Genomic DNA, 22,471 nt, shown 5'->3' with positions numbered 1-22,471 from the left:
GTGACAAGCATTACAGCATGCAACTTCACTTACTTAGGTATTACTTACTGAATAATCCAGATTATTTCTGAGAAGAAAAATTTGTCTGGCGCATAATTTTGAGAGGTGTACTAAATTTGCTAATTACTAGCTTACTAAATAGGTTCTTAGAAAGTTATCCCATTTCTAATGTTGTGAATGTTTAAATATTGAGATAAAAGATTGCAAGATGGTGGCTTTACAGACATAGAGAAGCCCTTTAGCTGCTGGCAGAGTAAGCATAAATAATACCTGCATTTCTTTGCATTTAATTTTTTTAACACTATGACCTTTACATTGATCTAATAATTTATTAATGTATTTTACTACATTTAAGCATCTTAGATATAATAACTCTTAAAGTATTATTTCAATTTATTGTTATAAAGAAGCTCATAACATGAAGAATATATGTTGTGTAGAAACTGCTCAGTGCTATTCATGTGCTTTCTCTTTAAAAACAACTGTTTAATTTTTTAGATCATCACTGTAAAAGTGATGTTTCCTTGGGGCCAGAGCTGTTTTTTTCATAAATTATGTATGAGCATATGAGCTGGCTTTTTGCACCTAGAAGTTAGTTTTATGAAGGTAGTTTTGTAAATGTGATGTCTAAGTGCTATTTATTCAAGTTGCTTGCCCCAGAACTGTTTCCTAGTAATTGTTAAAAGCACTTGCTAATGGAATGCTATCTCCTAATTCAATAGGTTTTGCTACCTGATTCAAAATGGTGAAACACCTAGATACCAAACAGTAGTAAATTCATAAGCAATTTGCTGTACTTGGCTCCTAAAGTTTTCCAGTACATTGGTTATTGCAGTTGTACTGGCTGTGTTTCCAGTAGTTCTATTGAATGTCAGTGAGTAAGGAGAGCCTAAAAGGAAAAATGATAAAATGACATTTTAACACTCTGTTGGCAAGTCAGTGCTGACATTTTCCAAGAAAGGAGATTATGCAAGTTCTTTATGGATAGTCTGTGTGTTTCTTGTGGGGTGTATGTTTGCCTTTGAGAAAAGAAGCCATCAGAAAATACAAGGGATGAAAAATGGTGTCGACATTATATTTTCAGAAGCTAAATTTTTGGAATTAGAATATAACGTGTGCAGAGAAAATAGATGTTAAATCTACCTGCTTTGTACTAAGTCTTGTTATCTTTTCAGAAAAAAGCCAAAGGCCAGCTCCTATTTGAGCAAATCATGTATCATCTGGACCTTATTGAAAGCGACTACTTTGGATTAAGGTTCATGGATTCAGCACAAGTGGCAGTAAGTAGTTATGTTCTTTTTTAAGCAACAGTGTAAAAGTTAAATCCTAATACTGACAAAAATGCTATAAGAAAGCTGCCTTTGTGAATTAAGTTTTGTGCAGAAGCTGTGCGGTGTGTGATTTTCCGTGTCCCCATGTTTAATTCCACCTCCAGCACTCTAACATATGATCATGCTGTTGTCTCTTCCTTCCTTGTTTCCATGTTCCTGTCACACCTCTTGTCACTAGCCAGGCTGGTCCAGTCAGACCCCAGAGCCTGGTGTGTCGTGTAGAAACTTTTGGTGCTGATGATAGAGAGAGGAAGGAGCAAAACCAGAGTGTGTGCTTGGCCCTTTTGTTGTGTGCTATTCAGAGAGGAGAAGGTTTTCCTTTGCAAATGCCTTCAGCTTTCTTGTCAGCAGAAGTCACCTTGTTAATGTCTGTTTGCAGGAGGGGTGTATCTTTGATCTGTTCAAATCATTGTGACTCAGACCTGCAACTCTTAAGTTTTTAGGAGGCTATGGGTGTGTTTGTATGTATCAGCTTGAGTTGAGAGTTCTTCCAAGCCCAAGTTTGTTGGTGTTTTATTGTGTGTTTCTAAAAATGTGACAGGTTTTGAAGTCGGAAGCAGAGCATTGTCTGTAGCAACCACAGCTCTTTCACTTGTGGGCTATGGAGTTTTATATAGATACTTCTTACAGTCAAGTATTTAATCCTGCCACCTAGGGTAGCTGCAAGTTAAGTGAGCTTTTAGGCAAGGAGTGGTTTTTTTCCTTTGTTCTGCATCCCTGTAACTTAAACTTGCATTCACTTAGCCCAACATCCCGAGGTAGAATGAGATCTGTGTTTTCCTGCTGCATATGTCAATCTTATTTATTAGATGTATAACCTAATTGTTTTTGTATTTCAAGTCCACTTCAGAATTATTTCAAGCTTAGGATGGCAGAGGGGAAGCTCAGACAGTTGAGCTAAATATCTGAATTGTTCAAGGTCAGCATACAAAAATGGAGGCAGTGACTTATATTCCTTTATTTCTGTGAAGGTCTGCATCCCTAACAGTTTGAAGATGATCTCTTAATTGTTGCAGCCTTGTACAAAGGCAAAAATAAAATCCACAAACTTGAACCTTTGAAGGAAGTTAACAGTTTTGAACACATTGGTCCACCTCAAAGCACTTATAACCTGATGGCTTCTTTCCAAAATTATTGTGATCAAATTTTATGCTTAGCATGTAATTGTAGGGAGTATGCTCCTCAGAGAGAAGTGTTGGTGTTCAGCATCTGAAGCAAACTTAATGGTTAGTGGGATTAGCTGCTGCTGGTCTGTAGTTCCCAGTAGTGAAAGTGGTCTTAAACCCCTTGCAGAACAGAAACATTTAACACTAAGGAGAAAAAGACCATTCCACTAACAGATGGATGGCATTCAGAACCATGCATACCAACAGAAATGAGAAAACAGCCTATTGCATACTGTTTTATATTTCTCAAAATCATGTTAGCTGTGCTCAGCATGTGCAGTCCAAGATGCTGGGTATTGATAGTGAAGGACTCTATTGCATTTGTCTTTTTGCTTCAGAAAAGCACTATTGTCTGTATGGTTAAGGTATCCTAACTCAGTTTCTGCCGTGTGGCTTCTGATGTTATTTCCCTGTCTCTAAGATCTCATAAGAGGTCACAGTGGGTTAGTTTTAACTAGAAGAATTATCTATATGTTAGGTTTTTTTTCTCTTCCTGATCTGCTAGCAAATAACGTTAGTTCATCTTGAAAAGAGTTAATCTTTCCTGCTGCAGCAGTGGCTCATGCCTTGCTTTTGTCTGGCAAATTATTACTGCCAGTCCAGAGAGCATGTGATTGAATATTTGATACTGCACAATCTACCAGGTACAGGGGATTTCAAACTTTGCTTCCTTTTCTTAACTATGTGTGACTGAAAAACAGCAGACTAGAGATAACAATCTGTTTAAACTGGACCTTAATGATGAGCTGCGTATAATGAAGCAGAAAAGATTGCATTTTGCCAGAAGAGCTGAATGCAACAGCCAGAGATAATTAATTGCTTTAAGAAATTAAGAACTGTTGCAATAGCAGCCATTCCTGCAAAAGGAGCTGGCAAGTTCTAGCAGAAACCCAATCTGCAGCTGGAAACAAAAACTAATCAAGTGACTTGTCCAGGATTATTCAGGAGACCTGTTGAATAAACAGTGCAAGAATCCAGTCCCTTACTGTACACAGAATTGTCCCCTGGCTCTGAAGGATATTATCTTTCTGCTACTCAGTTTAAATGTAAGAATTTTGCCATACTTGCTAGTTACTTTTACTGATACAAACTGGCAACACAAAATTATATAAAAGTTTTAGAAATCCCACACTTGTTTTGACTACAAATAAGTTTCCAGTAGATCTGTTGTGAACAACTGAAGGATTGCCTTTTTTTCATTCTTCTCTGCTGCTGAAGTGATCACTAGTTGGGTATTAAAGATTTCCTGGGGAGTGAGGGAAGCCCAGATAGTGGAAACTTCCTGACATTTTGGATCTTAGTATTCAAATAGTAGCGTCTTTAAAAATGTTCTTGAAACCATTAGTGAAGTGAAAGAATGGTTGTTTTCAAGTGATTTCTGTGTTCACTCTTGTTTGCTGTTCAGGAAGAGATAAGTTTTAACCTCGGCATCTTATCTAACAAACCTCATTTGCCCAAACTTCTTGAAATGTTGTTGGGTCAGGATTTGAAAGGTTTTTGTATGTGTTTTGTTTTTAATTTCTGCATCAGCAATCTATTTTAGTAAGGACTTCCAGTACTTTGTGCAGTCTGTTGTTTGTGTTGCCTTCTGTTTAGCAAACTTTATCTCTGATTTTCAGCAGTAGACTCTGCTGTGCAAACCCTCATCAAAAGTAAACTTCTTCTCCAGATCCACTTGAATTCCATTATAATCACTTGGAATAAATCTCAAGTTTCTTGATGTCTGTGCCTGTCCATTCATGTGTTGGTTTTGGGGGTGGTTTTTTTTGTTTCATTCCCGCCCCCACTTAAAATCAGTTCTGTTTCCCTTCTCCCTTGCACATCACCATTGAGCAGAGCTCCTGTGGGCAGCAGCAGTCAGAGCCCAGCAGAGTGAAATGCTATCGGTGCCTGTCATGGGCCTGCCTCTCTGTTCCTTCCCATGGAATGTGGAGGAGATGAGAGAAGACAGGAGGGAGATGAAACAGGGGGGCACAGCCAGCCCTGGAGCCTAGAAAAGGCTCTTATTGCCATTTCTGTATCTAAATCACCTGCAAGCCTCTAGCTGGGTAGTTTCTATTTTTTTTTTTTGGTGGAGGAAAGAGTAAGTAAACTCTCTCTTACAGCAAGTGAGTTTATGGAATAGTAAAAAAGATTATATGACTTCCCTGTAGAAAAAAAATTGCTTAACTCCCGTTTCACTGGTAGCGTATAAGCAAAATTTATGTAAATATTTGCCTCATTCCTCCTTAAGCTTCCTGCTTTATTTTAAAAATGTATTAGATACATTTCAGATAGCTCTCTGTAGCTACTTAGTTTGAATAGGCAGTGAGAGCATTCTCATCTGCAGCTAATACAGCAATCAGTCACAGCCCTACTGTGTTGCAGGCTGATTTCAGCTCTCTGCAGAAGGTAGGGCTGTTCTGCAGGCAGGAATGTGTTTACACCTAGCAGTGCAACCTGAAAATACTGGTTCTTTTTCATACCCTTGTTGCTTTTCTGTCCTCCCTGGAGCTCACTGTGAACTTCATGTCACACAGTTTAACAAAAGGAGTCTTGCTAAGCATATAATTTATCTGTATTAGTTGCAAGGTGACATTTGGAATTGATCTGATGAGGTGTTGTTCCCTGGGCATGGTGAACCATGCAGGACATGGGGTGTCAGGCTCTGGCTGTTGAGTCAGTGCAATTATGTTGGTCAGGGTGCCGTGTTTCCTGTTCAGGTGAGTCACCTCCTTTGGAGAAGGGAGCTGTTGGCCCTACACAGCACTAGGGAGGAGATCTGTCCCGCTAGATGTGTGTTGAATTTCCAGCTTTAACTTCTGGTATAAACTCTTCAGCAGTGTGATGATGTGCAATTACTTTGGGGACCTTCGTGTACCTGTGTAGATTTTTCAATCTGCCAAGTATAGCTTTTTTCACATGCTACTGTACACAGTGTAAGTCAAGCCATTATTTTGGCTTCTTATCCAGTATATAGCTTATAATTAGCATTAGTAGGTGAGGCAGTAACTTGTCCTCCCATGTGACAGTTGCCAAAATGTCACCTGTGAATAGATTTTTGAGAAGTAGGTAGAGCTGACTCTGATATTGGGACACAGACAGCTCTGCTGTTACTGCACTTGAGTCATCTAAAGAAAATGCCTGAAAGCCAACAATATTTATTTTGTCTCTCCCCTTCCTGCCCCAAGTAAACATCGCACACAGCTGAGTGCCAGAGTCTTCAGCTATGATTTATGCTTCTCTGGCCCATTGTCACTGGCTGACCTACTAATGCGTGAATTAAGTGTTTGTCTGGACAGGATGAAAATCAAGTGAAGTGGTTTGCTAATATGTTTTTTTTTTTCTTTTAAGAAGACAGTGCTGCCTTGAAGATTTGGTTTAAATAAGGTACTCTACAGAATGTTTCTGTTGTTCAGAACTGACATTTTGCATTACAAACTTTGAGCAAAATGATCTTCAGCCAGCACAGAAAGCTATGAATTGTGAAAGATTTGAATTAGATTTTTTTAACAAAGTACTTGTTATTCCAAGATGGTCTTCACTAACGCTTCCTTTTATGTTCTTTCTGGGAGATTTCTTTATTGATAATTCCGTGAATTTATTTATTTTTCAGCATTGGCTGGACAACACCAAAAGCATTAAAAAACAAGTTAAAAGTAAGTGTCCTTTCCATTTTCTCTTGGAACATTGTATTTAACATATGGAAAGCACAGCCAGTTGAAATGAGTGGTGGGGGGCAGTGTCCTGTGAGGAGGTGAGGGTGGCAAGTGACAAAAGCCCAGCATGGTGCTACTGATTGTTTAATGGCATCTTCCCTCTGTAGCTTATATTACTTTATTCTAATGTTCTTAATTAAACATGTTATGGGCTCATTAATTATAGTTGAAGTGTAGTCAAGGCAGCTGAAGATGTTCTAGTATTAAAGAGCATTATCCTGGCTATAGGAAAACTTTTCTTGGACCTCATTAATTGATGGGGCAATCCTGCATGCTTGAATCTGTGTCCAGTCCACCAAGTCCTCACCTGCTGCACAAGGGTTCAGTGTAGCCTGCTTGTTGCAGTGATGTGTGCTTGGGTAAGATGTTGTTTAGCAGTTTCCTTTCTCTGCACTGTGGGAAGTCTTCAGGGATTTGTGGTGTTGTTTTAATACAAGAGAGATTTTGGAAGCAGTGAGAGGGAGAAAATTCCTCCTGTCAAATGCAAGAATCAGCAGAGCGATGCACATTTTTAAAGAGCTATTAATCCACCCTTTTGCTGAATTAACTCTTTGGTTTCCAGAAGAGATGATTTTTCCATAGAAGGGTCTCTTAAATTCCCATAAAGTATATCTAAACTTCTGTGGAATAGAAGGGCCTGAGTTGTCAGCAGTATTTCCCAGAGCCCTGGGAAAGTGTTGCAGAGACCAACAGCATGCCTGACGGTTTAGTCAACTGTAGAGCCAAGATGCTCAGCTTTTTTGGTGATGGATAGAGCCCTTAAATACAGGGATTAACCTGGATTCATGTGCTCTTGGCAGGAAGAATCACATTAATGTGGTAGGACCGTTGGGTTGACTTGTAACACAGAAAACTTCTGACTTCTGTGTGCACATTCAAGTGTCTGTTCACCCTGACATTCCTCACAGATTTCCCTGGCATAAAGAAATTCCTGCCTCAAGACCTTGTGTAGAACATAGCCAACCAATTTCAGTCAAGTTTTGTGAAGTGATTCTGTGAAATAAATAAATAACCTGTCTCATCCAGTAACTCTTTCTGCTGTCTTGAATGAATTCTGCTTTGCAGTTGGCCCCCCATATTGTCTGCATTTTCGTGTAAAGTTTTACTCATCAGAGCCCAACAATCTACGTGAAGAGCTAACAAGGTAAGAGGGATTTTGTGTGTGAGAAGGGCACCCAAATAAGACCAGGGAAATGTTTTCCATGGTATGTATTTAAGCAATTTGGAGAATTCTTTAGAACTGCTTGCTTACTTGGCTTTTTGTAAATGTAGTTTTCTTTTTGTAAAGTGTCTGTTTTGTGTGTGGAAATAAATGTGTAGTGACACAGAGAGAGCTAAATATTAATATATTACTTAATGCACCATTTTTCTTGGGCAATTTTGGCAACTGAGTAGCTTATACACAATGGACGGAGGTTTTCACTGAAGAGAGCAGACATCATTCCTCTGTTTTTATTTTTCTTAAGCTGTTAGTTTGAATTGCATGCAATCATCCTGTCTCTCCAGGCAGAAAAGCATTGAATTGCAAGTTAGAAGTTCTCTTTGAAAAAAGGAAATTCAGTTAGCATTTCATTGCATGTGTGGTGTTCAAAGAGCTTATAGAAAGGGAAAGTAGTGTTTTATTGCCCTGTTGAGCCGAGTTGACACTACTATAGGTGTAGGTTTGTAGAATCAGGTGAGCAGCAGTTCCTCTCGATTAAAGCATCTCACAAATCCATTCATAGAACTGCATTTCCAAATGGGCTGAGACTACTACGGGTGCTTTGAAAAACAGCACAACCTGTCAGGAGGATAAATCTGTTGTAAAAGACAGCATTTCCTTGCGTTGTTATCACTGCTGCTGATCCCTTTTGGAGGGTAAACAAAGTTATAGTTTCATGATAGCTGTTATACATTTCATACCTCAGCCGTTTGTAAGGCTGTGAAGTACATTTGTTTGTTCTTCAGGTTTATGTGGATCTTCAATCTGCACTTTAGCCAAATCCCTTGGAGTGCTACCAGGAAGATTATAGTAGCATTACCCCTTCCAGCCATATGTACCCTGTGCAGCTTCGTATTTACATGTGGTAACATAATGTGGTAACTGCTGCTTCTTAATGCTTTCCTGTTGATCTGGGTAGAATGTTTTACCTCCTCATTCATGTTCCCAAATAAACATTTAACTATCTTTAAAACCAGCAACTGTAGACAAAATTGAGACCTATATTTGTATGTATGGAACTTTTTCATCCATTTTGACTTGAGTTCTGCCTTGCTGTGCAGGTTTTAGTGGGGAAGGCCTGAAACCTGACGGCTTTAAACACTGTCTGCCTGTTTAGCTAATCCTCCAGAACAGGATAGCAGCAAGTTGTCCTTCTGTCTTGAGACAGTGTGACACCTTAAGGTAGCAGAAGCAGTGGGAAGCAGAGCTTTGTGATGGGTTATAGGTGTCATTGGCAGGGGCTTTCCCAGGGTTCCACCTTTAAACAGCAGGACACCCAGCTGGAGCTGCTTTTCAGCTTCCACGGGTGCAGCTTGCTCATGTTCTCAGCCAGTGGTCATGTAACACAGCACGGGAAGTGTTTGAATTGTTTGGAAGTGTTACGTGCCTGATGAGCACAGACTGGTCACACCCACTACACACTGAGGATCTGTGTTCATTTTCATATCTGGGGTCAGTACCAGCCAAATTTATTCCCCATGCAGAGGCTAGTGTTCAAAAGGTTTTGGTTAATAAATGGTTTGGCAAAGTATTTGTGGAATTCTGTGGAACCTGTAGGAAAAACACCTGCACCTCTTCTGTGTCTTTGTATGAAAGTTTGAGGAGACACAGGCACATGTTGATGCAGAAGTTGTGTTTAAGGTTTCTGGGAATTTGTGGTAGAATTCAGACTGGATACCACAGTGGATGCTAGTGTTTTATACTTGATGAGACCTCTTCTCTTGTTAAAGGAAAGCTGTGTACCATAATGGAGTGAGGGGGCTGCTCTTCAGGGATATTGACTCAGAAGAATTCGTATTGCACACCAAAGGGATTTATATTCAATATTTGCCCCATTTCTAAGCAAAAAGAGTAGAGAATATGCAAGGCAGTGAAGGAAAGCTGGCTCTGAAGAGTAAGTGAGTTGAAAAGGCTGCAGCCTGATGTTTATTTTTAGTCACTTTGCAGTCAGCATTCCAGGTTAAATTTTAACTAAGCAATCCATAGTAGAAGCTCTTTTTTTAAGACTTAAAAATAACCATTCTTTTATGAGTTTGGTATGTATATGAATAATGAAGGAAATGCGGAATAATGAAGGAATGTGTTCTTTGCTCAAGTAGAATCAGATGAAAATAAAAAATTTATTTACTTGGATATCCTGTTTATTTTTCCATGCAATGCTGTAGTTCAGCTTTTGACAACTTATACTTTTGGGTTTGCTTCCTTTGAAATGCCTGCAAAGCACACAAACCTACTGATAAAGCCTTGAAAGGTCACAGTAAAGCTTTTCGTCTTGAAAATCCATGTTAAGAGTAGAAAACATTTTTATTTGTCAAGCTCTAACTTACTCCTGTTGACTGAGTGACACATTAGCACTATTACTCAATGACTTATTTCTTATTTAATCCTACAGGTATTTATTTGTTCTGCAGCTGAAACTGGATATTCTTACTGGAAAGTAAGCAGCATTTTAAACTGTTACAGTGTGTTTAGCATAGAGTTTATTAGATTTATATTTGGATAATTAATAAGTTTTGCTTCGTAATGTAATGGGGTTTTTTTTTCTTCAAAATACTACTTTTCAATGCATGAATATCAGGAGAGGGATGCTTAAATAATGTAGTGCTTATCTCCTCATAATTTTCTGAAAATCTACCAAAACTTTTTCATTTTCTTATCCCAGACATTTGCAGTTCCTTACTGTCAGTTACATAAGTTATCTGCTAATGATGTCAGTTCAGGTTTTAACAATGCATTTCTCTTTTGGCAGATTGGAATGTCCTTTTGACACTGCTGTCCAGTTGGCAGCTTATAACATGCAAGGTGAGTAGGTGCAAGAAGGGAAGGGTGAAGTTGCACAAACAGTTTTGTGTAGACTCTTACTAACTGTTTAAAAACGTCTGTCCTTGTTATGTCCATAAAATAGACTCTGCCCAGACATTAGTGATCCAGTGTGAATGCAGATCTTTTAGATTGTACTTGTGCTTGAAAGTATGTGCAGAAAATTACTCAGTTCCTCAGGAAAGAGAACAAGGAGGTTCTGAACATAAACAGCTTTGCCCTAAAGTTGTTTCCTTATGTGCAAATCTGTCCCCTTTCACAGAAGATACGAGGGCAGCCTTCTTGAATCACTTTGATGTAGTAACACAGCTCACTTCTTTTTCATCATAAAGGTTCTGTCAAGTGTTGTCTTTTGTTGTCCAAATCTCATACAAAATTGGTTTTGTTTGCACTGTGTATAAAATACCAGCTTTTGACTTCATCTTATTTGTAGGAACATCTTAATGCCTTGTGTCTCATGCCCATGCTTCAGCATTCTGGGTTGAACTGCACTTGCTGGTATTTCAGATAATTTTTCAGCCATAAGATGTAACATACTCTTTTAAGCTCAGCTATACAGCACTGTGTTTGAGTCATCTGAGATTTTATTAATCAATTATCTTTAACTTTTGATTCCAGATGAGAATGTGGTGTTTGGGTGAGGGTGTGATGTTAAGTATGGTTTCAATCAGAGGAGCTCACAAAAGAAAGAGGCTTGAAGTTTTAAAAATACCTGCTAGAGTAGGATTTTGGGTCCTTATTGGAGGATATAGATATATGGATAGATGTCCTTATTCAAGCCAATTGATATGCCATGTGTTTGAGCCACACAAATTCTCTACACAACATACATCTTATGAATCCATTGCACTTACTCTGCTTGAGGTAGGACTAAGTCACTGAAATTTGTTGTCTTACAAGTATTTTTCAAAACACTTTCTTTTTTTCATGCAGGAGGTGCTAATGCTCCTAAATCATATGTAGGTATAAGAGTTGGAATTAAACTGTGAAGACATTTGCCTTTTTAACCTGCTCTTTTGTGTGGAAGGAAAGTAGTTAGAATACATTCCACAGTTAAAAATATTAGCATTGTTAGGGCCTTAAGATACAAGTTCAGTAAATAAGATTTTGGAAGAACAAAGTGATCTTATTAGGCCATATATCCACTGCTTTTTGTGGTGGTCTTTTCTTTCCTCTCTCCACAATGAGGCCTGTAGCAGGGCTTTAATCTTACTGTCTGACAGCTGTGTACTCGTATTTAAATCAGCTGGAACCTAAGCTGGCTTTGACAGCATTCCTTTGAACAGAGGCAGGCATTTTAGTGGGAGTAAATTATTATAGAACTACAGACTTCCTCAGTCAGCATTTAAAAAAAAAAAAGAAAAAGGAGGGGGTGAAAAGACTGTTATTATGCTTGCAGCCTTCAGAATCCAAGAAATGGAGTTTTATATCATGTAGCATTTCTGTACCCGTAGAATACTGGCATTTATTTGACTTTACCATGTCTTCCCAGTGATTTCTCTATTTTTCTCTACATAAACATCTGTAGTTTCATTTTTCATCTTTCAGACAGAGCAGTTATTTCCCTGCATCAGACTTCCAAAGTCCAAGTTACAGAATTATTCCTAATTTTTTGACTATGAGCTGGATGTTACAAGCCAACTTGAAATTAGTAGGAGGAGCCAGTGCTTAGTGACTCTGAAACCAGTACATTTTTGTAAAGGCTTGTAATTGTCAGTTTCAGCATTTAAGATATTTATCTGTCTTTAAAACTGGACTTGTTAGCATCTTTGGGAGATGGAGTTGTGGTTTTGATGTGGCATACCCCTTGACTGGTATGTTCCTGTATGTTTTCTACATAGCATCTCTTACTGCCCCTCTGAGCATGCAGCAGTGGACTCGATGAGCCATTTGACTGACCCAGGAGAGCATTTATTATGTCTTTAGATGAAAAGGAGAGTAACAAATAACAGCTGCATTATTGTGCCCTGAAACAGTAATTTTAGCAGGCAGGACAGGGCACTATAGAATCATAAAACCAGAAACTGACTTATAGACTGGACAGATAGTTTCATGTAAAGAGTCAGAACTGATTTTGCTTTTTATAACTCTCAAGAGAAGCTGCTTTAATACTTTAAGGCAAAATTTCATTGTAACATTAGTTAGCTGTCATCTCAGTAGATACCTCAATGATAAAAATGTTGAAAACACTCTGCAAGAAAGAGGAAAGGTGAGTTGCAACGATGGTGATAATTTCCCTTTATAGGAAGCTTTTTAAGGAATATGTCAACAATACTTTGTAAACATTAGCACAAAACTTTGGTGCAGACAATGCAACCATTTGTTCAATGTCCATGATTTCCCTGTCAAAAAAGTGAAGGGAGAACTGGAGGAGGAGAAGGAGCACAAAAAGATATTTAATGTTTTAGACTAACTTGAAAAGTGTGCAGAAATTCTTCTGTATGAAGAAATATCCATGGTGTTTATTGAGAACAGTGCCTAACAGTGTTGTTCTTTTGTAGCTGAACTTGGAGACTATGATCCTGCTGAACACGTCCCTGAGCTGGTGTCTGAGTTCAGGTTTGTTCCCACTCAGACCGAAGAGATGGAATTAGCTGTTTTTGAGAAGTGGAAGGAATGCAGGTACTAGATCTTCCAGTGAATGCTATCCAGCTGTTTGCACTGATTTTTCTGTGAAAATAATTTATTAAAAAGATACTACTGATGCTTCTTCTGTGGCCTTGTTCAGAAATAGAACTTTAATATGGTTCTGTACTATTTTGTAAAAGAATATAAAGTAATTAATTAAGCTTTTCAAAGGTCTGAGTAAAATTACAAGGTACAAAATCTTGAAAAAAGTAATTTTTGCAGCAGCATTTTCAGATTAAAACTTTAATAAGTGACCTTGATCTTTAATAAAGTAAACAGGTGTCACAAGTATTTATGTTTTTCTTTCAGGAGGTTCTTTTCCTCTTTCTTCATTTACCAGTTTTTCCTTTCTGTGCTTTTTCAGGCACCTACCTAACAGCAAAAATTTTATTTCAGGGGCCAAACACCAGCACAGGCTGAAACTAACTACTTAAACAAAGCTAAGTGGCTGGAAATGTATGGTGTAGACATGCATATAGTCAAGGTATGTTTAACAACAGCATGGTGACCTTTGGAAAATATAGTGTTAGTTTTGTGTTGCATTTCAACACTGATCCTGCTTGGGGGGGAGGGAAGAAAAGGAATATTGTTCTCATGCAATCTATATAGTAAGGGATCTGGCTTTGTGCCAGCATTCCACTCTTTGGTATATATTTCTAGAAGGTAACACTTGAGTCCAAGAATTTCTGCTCTATGTTAAATGTGTGATTGATGTAGAAGTATATACTGCAGCTTGTATTTCGACTTAGGAGTTTTGTGAAAAATCACACTAATTCAGATTTGCTGGGGTGTAGTTCTGTGGAGATGCAAGTGCAGCAAATGCATAAGGATGTCTATTACACAGACAAATCAAGAAAAGTTAGTCAGCCTTATTGAAGGGTTGCAAACAAAAAAAATCCATTGCATAAGATCATCAAAACACAAGCATTTTGTTGTATAAGATAGCAGATATGTGTGTAATTATAACACTGGGCAAACAAACTACATGAGTCACTCTAGTAAACTGGATAGAGAGTCAAACACCAAAATTAATATAATTTTTATTTTGTGGCACTTAGGCAAGAGATGGCAATGATTACAGCCTGGGACTAACACCTACAGGAGTTCTTGTCTTTGAAGGGGACACAAAGATTGGTTTGTTTTTCTGGTAAGCTCTCTGTACGCTAAAATCTGTTTTTGATTTTGGTTCTTTGGTTTCTTTTATGATAACAAAAAAAAATTATTTAGGTTATGAGAACACCATGAATATGAGGTACTTTTTTCAGTAAGTTACTGAAGTTAGACGTAACCTGCACTTTCTGTTCATCTGACAGGCCAAAGATAACAAGGCTTGACTTCAAGAAGAACAAACTCACTCTGGTTGTTGTTGAAGATGATGAACAGGTAGATAAATATCTGTTTAGTTACATCTCAGTCATGATTATGCAGTACTGGTTTACATACTTCTAATCTTTTCTTATATTTAAGTTTTGATGTGGATGACAAAGATTTGTGATTGTGTCTTGGGTGGGGAAGAGAGAAATGAAGGGACTTAAGTAAAAGATAAACTTTTCTGTCATCCATTTTTTAAAGAGAATTCCTGGTGAAACTAGAGCAGGTACTTTGGAAACAACGTGCATTGTGCAAGAAGGTTAAAAAAAAAATCCCACATACCACACTTAGTAGAATTAATTACTTAAGCAGGTTTCAGAGTTGTTTCTATGGGGAAGAAATTGCATACCCCTGAGACAATTAAAAAGTGAGCATTGGTAATTTGAGAAGATTAGATTTAGAAGTGAAACCATGTTAGCCTCATCAACAAGTACCTTCATGTTGTAATAGTATCTCTAATTTGTAGTTATTCAGAGGTTTGGCTTGTTAAACATATGGACTCCAGCCTTTTCCAGCTTTAGATGATATAGCAGTTCATTATAGCTTCTGAAAAGGTTGATTTTCCTGCCTAAAGTGCTTTTTAAAGTATTTATATATATATTGGGAATCATAAAAAGCAAATTTATATGGTTTGCATGGAATTTTAGCTTTGACTTACTCAAGCCCTTTGTAAGTCGTCAGTGTGCTTTGTGTGCTTTAAGGGAAAGGAGCAGGAGCACACTTTTGTGTTTAGACTGGATCACCCGAAAGCCTGCAAACACTTGTGGAAATGTGCAGTGGAGCACCACGCCTTCTTCCGCCTCCGGGGGCCTGTCCAGAAAAGCTCCAGTCGCTCTGGCTTCATTCGCCTGGGGTCTCGCTTCCGATACAGGTCAGTGGTGCTGGCATTCAGCACAGCCCCCCTGGCATTCCGTGCTCTTCCTGGATGCTGGGTGTTAGTCCCATTATCAGCTTTCTCTGGGACTTTTGGCAGTATTTGTTTATTCTCTTAATTTTCAGCTTCTCCCAAAACTCATGCAGTGGGATCACAGAAATATGCAAAGGGCACACATGCTTTTATCAACAACTTAAATGTTTAAAAAGTTGTTGCTTCTGCTATTTGTCTTGGGGAAATGTGTGAAGAAGAGAAATGTTTCTAAAGCTCCAACGTTCTTTTGTGAAATGTCTTTTGAGGTGTGAAGTTTGAGATTTTTTTTTAGAACTGATAATGAATTTAAAATATGAATGTGATGCTTTTATGAACATTATCTCTATTCCGTCATTAAAAATAAGTAATTTATTTTACTGCTTTGCACTCTTACATGACAATTTTAGTGGGAAAACAGAATATCAAACCACAAAGACCAACAAAGCCAGGAGATCAGCATCCTTTGAAAGAAGGCCCAGCAAGAGATACTCAAGACGAACCCTGCAAATGAAAGGTAAAAGAGCTTCCATTCTGAGAAGTATAATCCAATGTGAGAATCAGGCAATCATATCCTTTAAAATTTCTGGGGAGGAATTCTCCTGTAGTTGTTTGCCCTTCTCTTGAATTTTCAAAAATAGGTTTTCTTTGACTTAGTTAAGAGACCTTGTGTATTTATCAGATAAAGCTTGTGCCCAAAGCAAGTCCAAGCCAGCTTGCCCATGAAAATTACACAGTAGGTCTTGGTATGAAGATGGAAAAGTTGGGCCCAGGAAACAGTGATCTATTAATTACAGTATTTTAAATTTATTAATTAAGTTCAAAAATTTTGTCATTTAGATTTTTTTTCATTGTTGTTAGGAGCTTCGCTTTGTTGTCATGATCTGACAGCAGCTGATATCTTGTTTCTGACACCCAGTCTTGCATAGGTCAAGTGTTTGCCTTCAGATAGTTGCTTAAATCTAGCTTTGGTTTGCTGTTCAGATTTTTTAAATTATATTTTCCAATTTAGATTTTGTTTATCACACATTATATATGAGATCTGTGCAACTTACGGTCTTGGTTCAACTTTTGCTCTTTTGGTTGCCTACTTTTAGGCAGTCCTACGCTATTTTTATTAATCATATAATTAATATTTCACTAATAACCTAATTATAAATTAAATTTTAATTAATTCTTTTTATTTTTGCAGCATATACTGCTAAACTGGAAGAAACGAGGTAAGATCCATTCCAGTGTTTCAATTTGTCTTTGGTGTTTGGCACCTGTACTTGAGCACATGTCTGCACATGGTGTTGGACTCTTATCTGTGGTTTTGCTGTGGGTATTGTTTGTTTTATATAAAAGTTAGTGTTCATAGCAAAGTTTCTGTGTTGCTGTCACACAGACAATTTTGCCAGACTTGTTTACTAGCTAGCAAAGAAGTTTATTTCTTACTAGCTATAATTCTTGCTGTATATGAGCTGTAGTTCATGTGCTGCCATGTAAAGAGATCAGGTAAAAGTTTGTGAAGAGGTCTTCTATCTGAAGACTGCCTGCTCCAGCTGTGTGACTGAAATACCTCATTCAGTGAAGGTCAAGGACAGGGAAAGACAGTAAAATGAGTATTTTTGAAATAAGTTGATGGTTTTATATTCTGTATTACACCTGCACTTCTTTTTATGCATGATCAGTATTGAAAGTGAAACCTTTTGGTTCTTTATTTCTCTACCAAAAGTCTTCCTGGATGTGTAGGTTCATACTTGCTCTTGCCATGTAAATAGCTCATATGTATCTGAATCATATAATTTTCATACCCTTCCCTAAGGGAAGAGAGGAAATCGGGTTAAAAGGAAGGGCCTGATAGTGAAGAAAATTAAGTCACTCAGTTCTGGCTTCTGTCCTTTGCCTTAATAACTTGTGAACACTTCAATGCTCAGTTGCAACCAAATTATTTTTTAAAAAGTAGATATCAAGCACAATGATGAGAAGCACGGAATGCCAAAATAACTTTTCAGAACAACAGACTTAATGCAGCCTAACATTTTCTGTCTGTAGTAGCAGAGCTGGTTCTTGCATGAGAGCAGGAGAAGTCTCAAAGTGTGGGGACAAGGCTGAACTATTACTTCTGTATTGTTTTTTCTTTCTATACAGTGGGAAAGTACTCTGCAAAACTGGGTGTCATTAAGATCCTCTGCATGCAAAATGTGACTGTTTGATTAGTGCTCTGTGTTGTCATGCCCTTCTCCGAGTTTCAAGTTGCTTAGGTCATTCTGAGAGTGGGAAGAGAAACTTCATGTGCAGTTTCTCCTCCTGATAAGACTGCGGTCTCCTGATCTGCACTTAGGTGTGGCACTGTTGTGTCTCCACAGCAAGCTATGCCATTTCTGAAACTCTACACTCCAGTGTTGCTAATTGAAATGCATCATGAAAGATGTATGTTGTTCCCTTCTTTTGTGTTAACCCAGCACAGGAGAATGTGCTAGTCAGAAGGCATTCCTTTAATATTTCTGAGAATTCTGGGGTAGCCTCCACATTCACTCAACAGAGAAAGGGTGAAGGGGGAAACAGGCAAGGAACAGCTTGTTCAGTGTTGATATCATGGTGTTTTAAATAAAAGAATTCTAGAGTCACTGAAGTAAATACAGATATCTGTTTGAATTGTCAGCTTGCCAGGTTGGATAGCTGTTGTCCAGACAATAAATCAGAAATTAAAAAGTTGTAAGAGATGGGAACCTTTTTTAAAAGGCTAGAAGTTTGGGAGAAAAGTTTGCTTTGCATGAAATAATTACTGCTTTTAAGTCTCTTGAAAATGTGAAATGTCTCTTGCAGATTCAGAAATCATCAAGAATAGGCATATGGGTCATGTTTAATTCATCAAATATAGTAAATATTTAATATAAATTATTATTAATGCGGTGCTGAGTTGCTGTGCATGTAAATTTGAATAGCTGCCTTGTAAGTCCATTAGAGGTTTTATGCAGAAGAAACTCTTTAATTTTTCTGATAAACTCTTGTGATATGAAACATCAAATCAGGAGGGTTCTAGTTATGGAACAGGCATAATATCTATAGCATGTGGGTGAGCTTTTGACAATGTCACATTTTGCTGGGTGTTTTAAATAAAATTATGTAATTTTTGCTTTAGAAGTGCCATATCTTACTGCTGAATCAGTAAGACTTTTTAAACCAAACTGCTTTAGGAAAGGAAGAGTTAAAAACAAATGAGTTACAGATAAACTACAGCTAGAACAAAGAAAACATAACCTGATACCCTTTGTGAAAAGAGATTAATACTTTGGAAATATCTTAGACTCTATTTCTTTCTGAAAGTCCTTACAGTTCTGCCAGCCTGCAAAAGCAGTTTGTTGATCTGATTCAGTTTTAAATTCTTCTTGTCTTTCAGCGCTGCAAACAATGCTGTTATCAGCCAGACTAATGGATCACAAGTAAGGACTCTCTTTCATTCTTTCTAAAGACAATTTTAATGTGTCTTAACAGATTTGAAGATTTTGTTATTTGTTCTTGAAATCCAGTGATTGACCAATTGAATGTTACTCTTAACTGTGTACAGTGCTGGGAAAGACTGGGCATAGACATGCAGTGCTAGGAAGTAAGGGAAGAAAATGGCCTTGCTCTAGCTTTGTGCTTAAGAAGAAGTGTTGATATGTTTTTTTCACTGTAATGTGTCATCACTTCATTAATGTGTATATAATAACTTGTTTATATTCTGTCTCTAAAGAACTGGAATGCAAAACCAAACCTACCTGTCCTAACAGCAGTTCCTTCTGCGCCAATCTTAGTGGAAATAGAAAACCTCCCAAGGAGCCCAGGAGCCAGCCAGCAAGATAACAAGTGGTATGTTAAGCTTTGCTGGGAAATGCATTTTGATTACTTATGCATGATTCAAGTAGCTTTTCCTTTATCTGTACTTAAATAAGCTGCCATTCTTGTATCTCTAATGTAAGTTGACAATCAAGTTAGGAATGATGCAGCTGATTTCTTCTTATGAATTGTGTGTGGAGGGGTGAGGACAGCAAGCTTAGTCACTGCCAATCAAAAAAAAAAAATTATTCAGGGACTAAAGGAATTAAGGAGGAGTAGAATTTTCAAATCTTGGGGAGAGCTGGATCCTTCTCATTTGCTATAAGCTTGTAACCTTTGCTTGGTATTGTGGTGTCCAAGGACTTAACCTTGATCCTTAGGGTAATATAGAACTTTGTAAACTTCTATCCTGGTGAATTGTCTTTTGAACTTGCTGAAATAGGCAAGCTGACTTCTCATGATCTTGTGTAGAATGGGAGCTTGGGGAAAATGACACAAGCTGAAGATAAGAGCTTTGATTTCAATGTAATCAGAGTATTTTATGGATTAGATGCATCTCAAAATGAAGAGGATTTGTTTGAAGATAGATAAATGTACATGTCATTTCTCTCTCTTAAACTAATTCTATATTGCAAAGTTATTTTCAAACCAAAACTGTCATATATCAATGCAGTACTTGTGAACAGATAATTTTAATATCTTTGGCTTCTCGTGCCTATGGCTTATCCAAGAAGGGAAATTCTGGCTTCTGCCAAACTCATCAGGAGCAGTCATGGTAGAATGGAGTGACACCAAAGCTCTTATCCTAAGCAGTTTCAACCCTCAAGAGAAAGGGTCCTTCTTCCATTGTCAGGCATATGAATCTGCTTTGCTTCAGTATCTCTTACAAGTAGATGGTGTCTAACAGTGGTGTGACAAATGTAATTTTGTAAACTGTATAATTTAAAGACTTCTAATACTATCAATTTTGAATGATAAAGGGGATGGTAATTCTGCTTTGAGTTGCATTTTATTGACATTTCAATCAGAACATATGATGATAAATACTGTTTTTCTTTCTTTTGCCCTTGATTTATCTAGTATCTGAAATCTGTGCTTGTCTATGGTGGGATCCTGTTGATCGCTCGATTCCTTCCATGGTGGTGGGTGAAAGGTGGTGGCATCTTTATTCTTCAGCATTCTCAATATGGTTTTATTTTTATTCTTTTGGCCTAATTGCAAGATGAGTGCTAGTCACCTGTATTTCCTTTGGTGGAAATGTTTGACTTGGCTTCAGACCAGCTCTTCTTGGGTACCTGATTTGTGCTAATGTTCCTGCTCGTGTTTGCAAGGCTGCTGCTGCTTACTGAAATCCTGCTGCTTTGGTTCTGAAGCAGAGAGGGCTCTATAGCCATTCAGTTTTGGGTTTGTTATGCCTGTTTTTAGGATTGAGAACTTGGGCCTGTCTGTCTTAACATTGTCCAGGAAACTCAGCTTACATGCCAGCTGCTGCAGGATGTAGTGTTTGTATAGAAGAATGGGAGTGAATGTGAAATACACTTGCATGTAACCCAAAACAGTGTGTCCTAAAGAAAACAAGCTTCTTGGCAACTGATGCATTTTAATTGAGAGTGCATTGCTTCTACTGTGTCTGTGTTACATTTCTTTGAGGCATTGCTAGTGAAAGTAGTTGCCTTCTGGTTTTGCTGTGTTCACTGGAAACAGTATTGCCTGTACCCAGGGCAAATCCTGCTGTAAGAAAAAGACAACAGTTTGGAGCTGAGTCAGGAATTGAGCTACGTTCTGGTTTCCTAGATGGGAAGTGGGGTTAGGTTAATGGAATTGCCAGAACATACAGATTTATTGCTGGGGGCTGTGACTTGGCTGTTGTGCCTGCAAGGGTGTCTCCGGGCTGCTAACAAGATCTCCTTTCAACTGCTACTGTCTGTAATTGGCCTGTTTCTGCATGAACTATCTTTGTTTTCTGTCAGAAAAATAGTCTTCTTTTAGAGAGAGCTTGCCAAAGATTGTTGAGAAAACCAAAATCATCTGGACTATGGTTTTTGTGGATAGTTAGATTGAAGGGGTTTAGAAGTAAGGTCCCGACCTCCTGGATTTCTGTGCTCTGCTTGGCAGATGCCTCTATTGGCTACCTTGCAGCTTAGATCCCTTCCTAATGTCAATGTTTCCTTTAATTTAAAATGTTAATGCTGCAGCTGCCAACTGCAATTTTGCTAGATTGTAGAAAGTACTTTGCCAGATACAAAGGATTTTATTATTTCTGGGTTATGGTTTTGGATTGGGTTTTTTTTTACTTCATTGCTATAAAATTGTCAGTACAGAAAGGCTGTACTGGTTTGCAGGATCTGAAAATGGTCTGGAATATTTGTTGCAAGTCTGGAAACACTAAAACATGATCAGTGTCTTTCTAAGTTTAGTGTTTCCTCAAGAAGCTCCTTTTTGCTAAGTTAGGACAGCAGACAGACTTAATATTTACTTCCTTATTGTAAGATAAGTAGGGTGGTTTTTTGTTTGGGTTTTTTTTTTGGTTTTGCTAGTGGATGTAGCTTTCCCTTAACCACATCCATGAGAGAAATGGTAAAATAAAGGAATGAACTGTTGGGGATTGGAGCCCTCAGTATTCACGGGTCACTTCCTCAGTGTATTTCACAAAAACCAAAATTCTGAATTTACACATGGGTGATCTTTGTATAAATCCTGTTTCTTTTCTAAAGGAGGACTATCCCCAAATGTTAATCATCTACCACTGTTGTGAATCCTGCATGCTTTTCTGCTTGCCTGCCTTAACACGTGTGATCTTCCAACTCAGCTGTCTGCTTGGCTGTTCTGGAACATGAGAAGGTGGAATTTGAGCTGAAGGCCATCTGACCCCTCTATGTGAACAGCAACAATCCTTCCACTTTGTTTAGATTTGGCTCATTAAATCGAATCTTTTGCATTAAACTGAAGGAATACCTTTGAGGAATTTCCTTAGTTGAGTAGTTTATGAAGTGCCATTTTCCAAGCACTTTTTTGATCTATGATTGTACCTTTTATCAGCCTCTCGTAAAACATAGCAGTGAAGGACCCTAGTGCTACACAGACAACAGTTAACAGATCATTGTCCATTTAAAAGTATTTTAAATGTTGGCTTTTGGCTTAATTGCTTATCCCTGCTGCTTTGGAGATGTTTGTGCCTAAAGCCTTCCAGGGGCTCCTGTATAATAATATTTTTCAAAAGACTTAATAAAGTGATGTGTGTTCTCCCTTGCAACTCTTGCTAGCTTTTGGAGGACTTCATACCAACTATGGCAGAGTGGCCATAACTGTGCACAGCACTTTTGTGGGTTTGATTTTAGGAACTCTAAATTTAAAATTTACAAACCATTATGCTTTCATATGCAAAATTGGAAAGTGAGGTCTTAGTTTGTGTTGTGACCTTTTATAAAATGGTTCTTTTCCAGCTAAATTTTTATGTTAATGCAAGTTATAGCTGCAGGCAACTTCTTTAGTAGTATTAATCCCTTAGTCACCTAAATTGTGGGTGATTTGTTTGCTCTACTGTTTGC

At 38.0% G+C, this 22,471-nt stretch overlaps 1 protein-coding gene across 1 annotated transcript in view; it reads left to right on the top strand.

The window, feature by feature from the left end:
• The window catches only part of EPB41L5 (erythrocyte membrane protein band 4.1 like 5), a 49,386-nt gene that overhangs the window by 9,890 nt on the left and 17,025 nt on the right, over positions 1–22,471 (top strand). Inside the window, exons 3-16 of the mRNA XM_021526143.2 lie at positions 1,176–1,280; positions 6,093–6,135; positions 7,261–7,339; positions 9,789–9,833; positions 10,146–10,198; positions 12,718–12,838; positions 13,241–13,328; positions 13,903–13,991; positions 14,158–14,227; positions 14,917–15,086; positions 15,530–15,636; positions 16,312–16,339; positions 18,505–18,547; positions 18,841–18,956. Coding sequence (XP_021381818.2) covers positions 1,176–1,280; positions 6,093–6,135; positions 7,261–7,339; positions 9,789–9,833; positions 10,146–10,198; positions 12,718–12,838; positions 13,241–13,328; positions 13,903–13,991; positions 14,158–14,227; positions 14,917–15,086; positions 15,530–15,636; positions 16,312–16,339; positions 18,505–18,547; positions 18,841–18,956 — 1,157 coding nt within the window. The remainder of the gene's footprint in view (positions 1–1,175; positions 1,281–6,092; positions 6,136–7,260; positions 7,340–9,788; positions 9,834–10,145; positions 10,199–12,717; positions 12,839–13,240; positions 13,329–13,902; positions 13,992–14,157; positions 14,228–14,916; positions 15,087–15,529; positions 15,637–16,311; positions 16,340–18,504; positions 18,548–18,840; positions 18,957–22,471) is intronic.

This window comes from Lonchura striata, chromosome 8 (assembly GCF_046129695.1).
Source record: "Lonchura striata isolate bLonStr1 chromosome 8, bLonStr1.mat, whole genome shotgun sequence".
NCBI classification, from domain to species: domain Eukaryota; kingdom Metazoa; phylum Chordata; class Aves; order Passeriformes; family Estrildidae; genus Lonchura; species Lonchura striata.
Note: the sequence above shows the minus strand (reverse complement) of the source record. Positions and strands in the feature narration are given on the sequence as shown.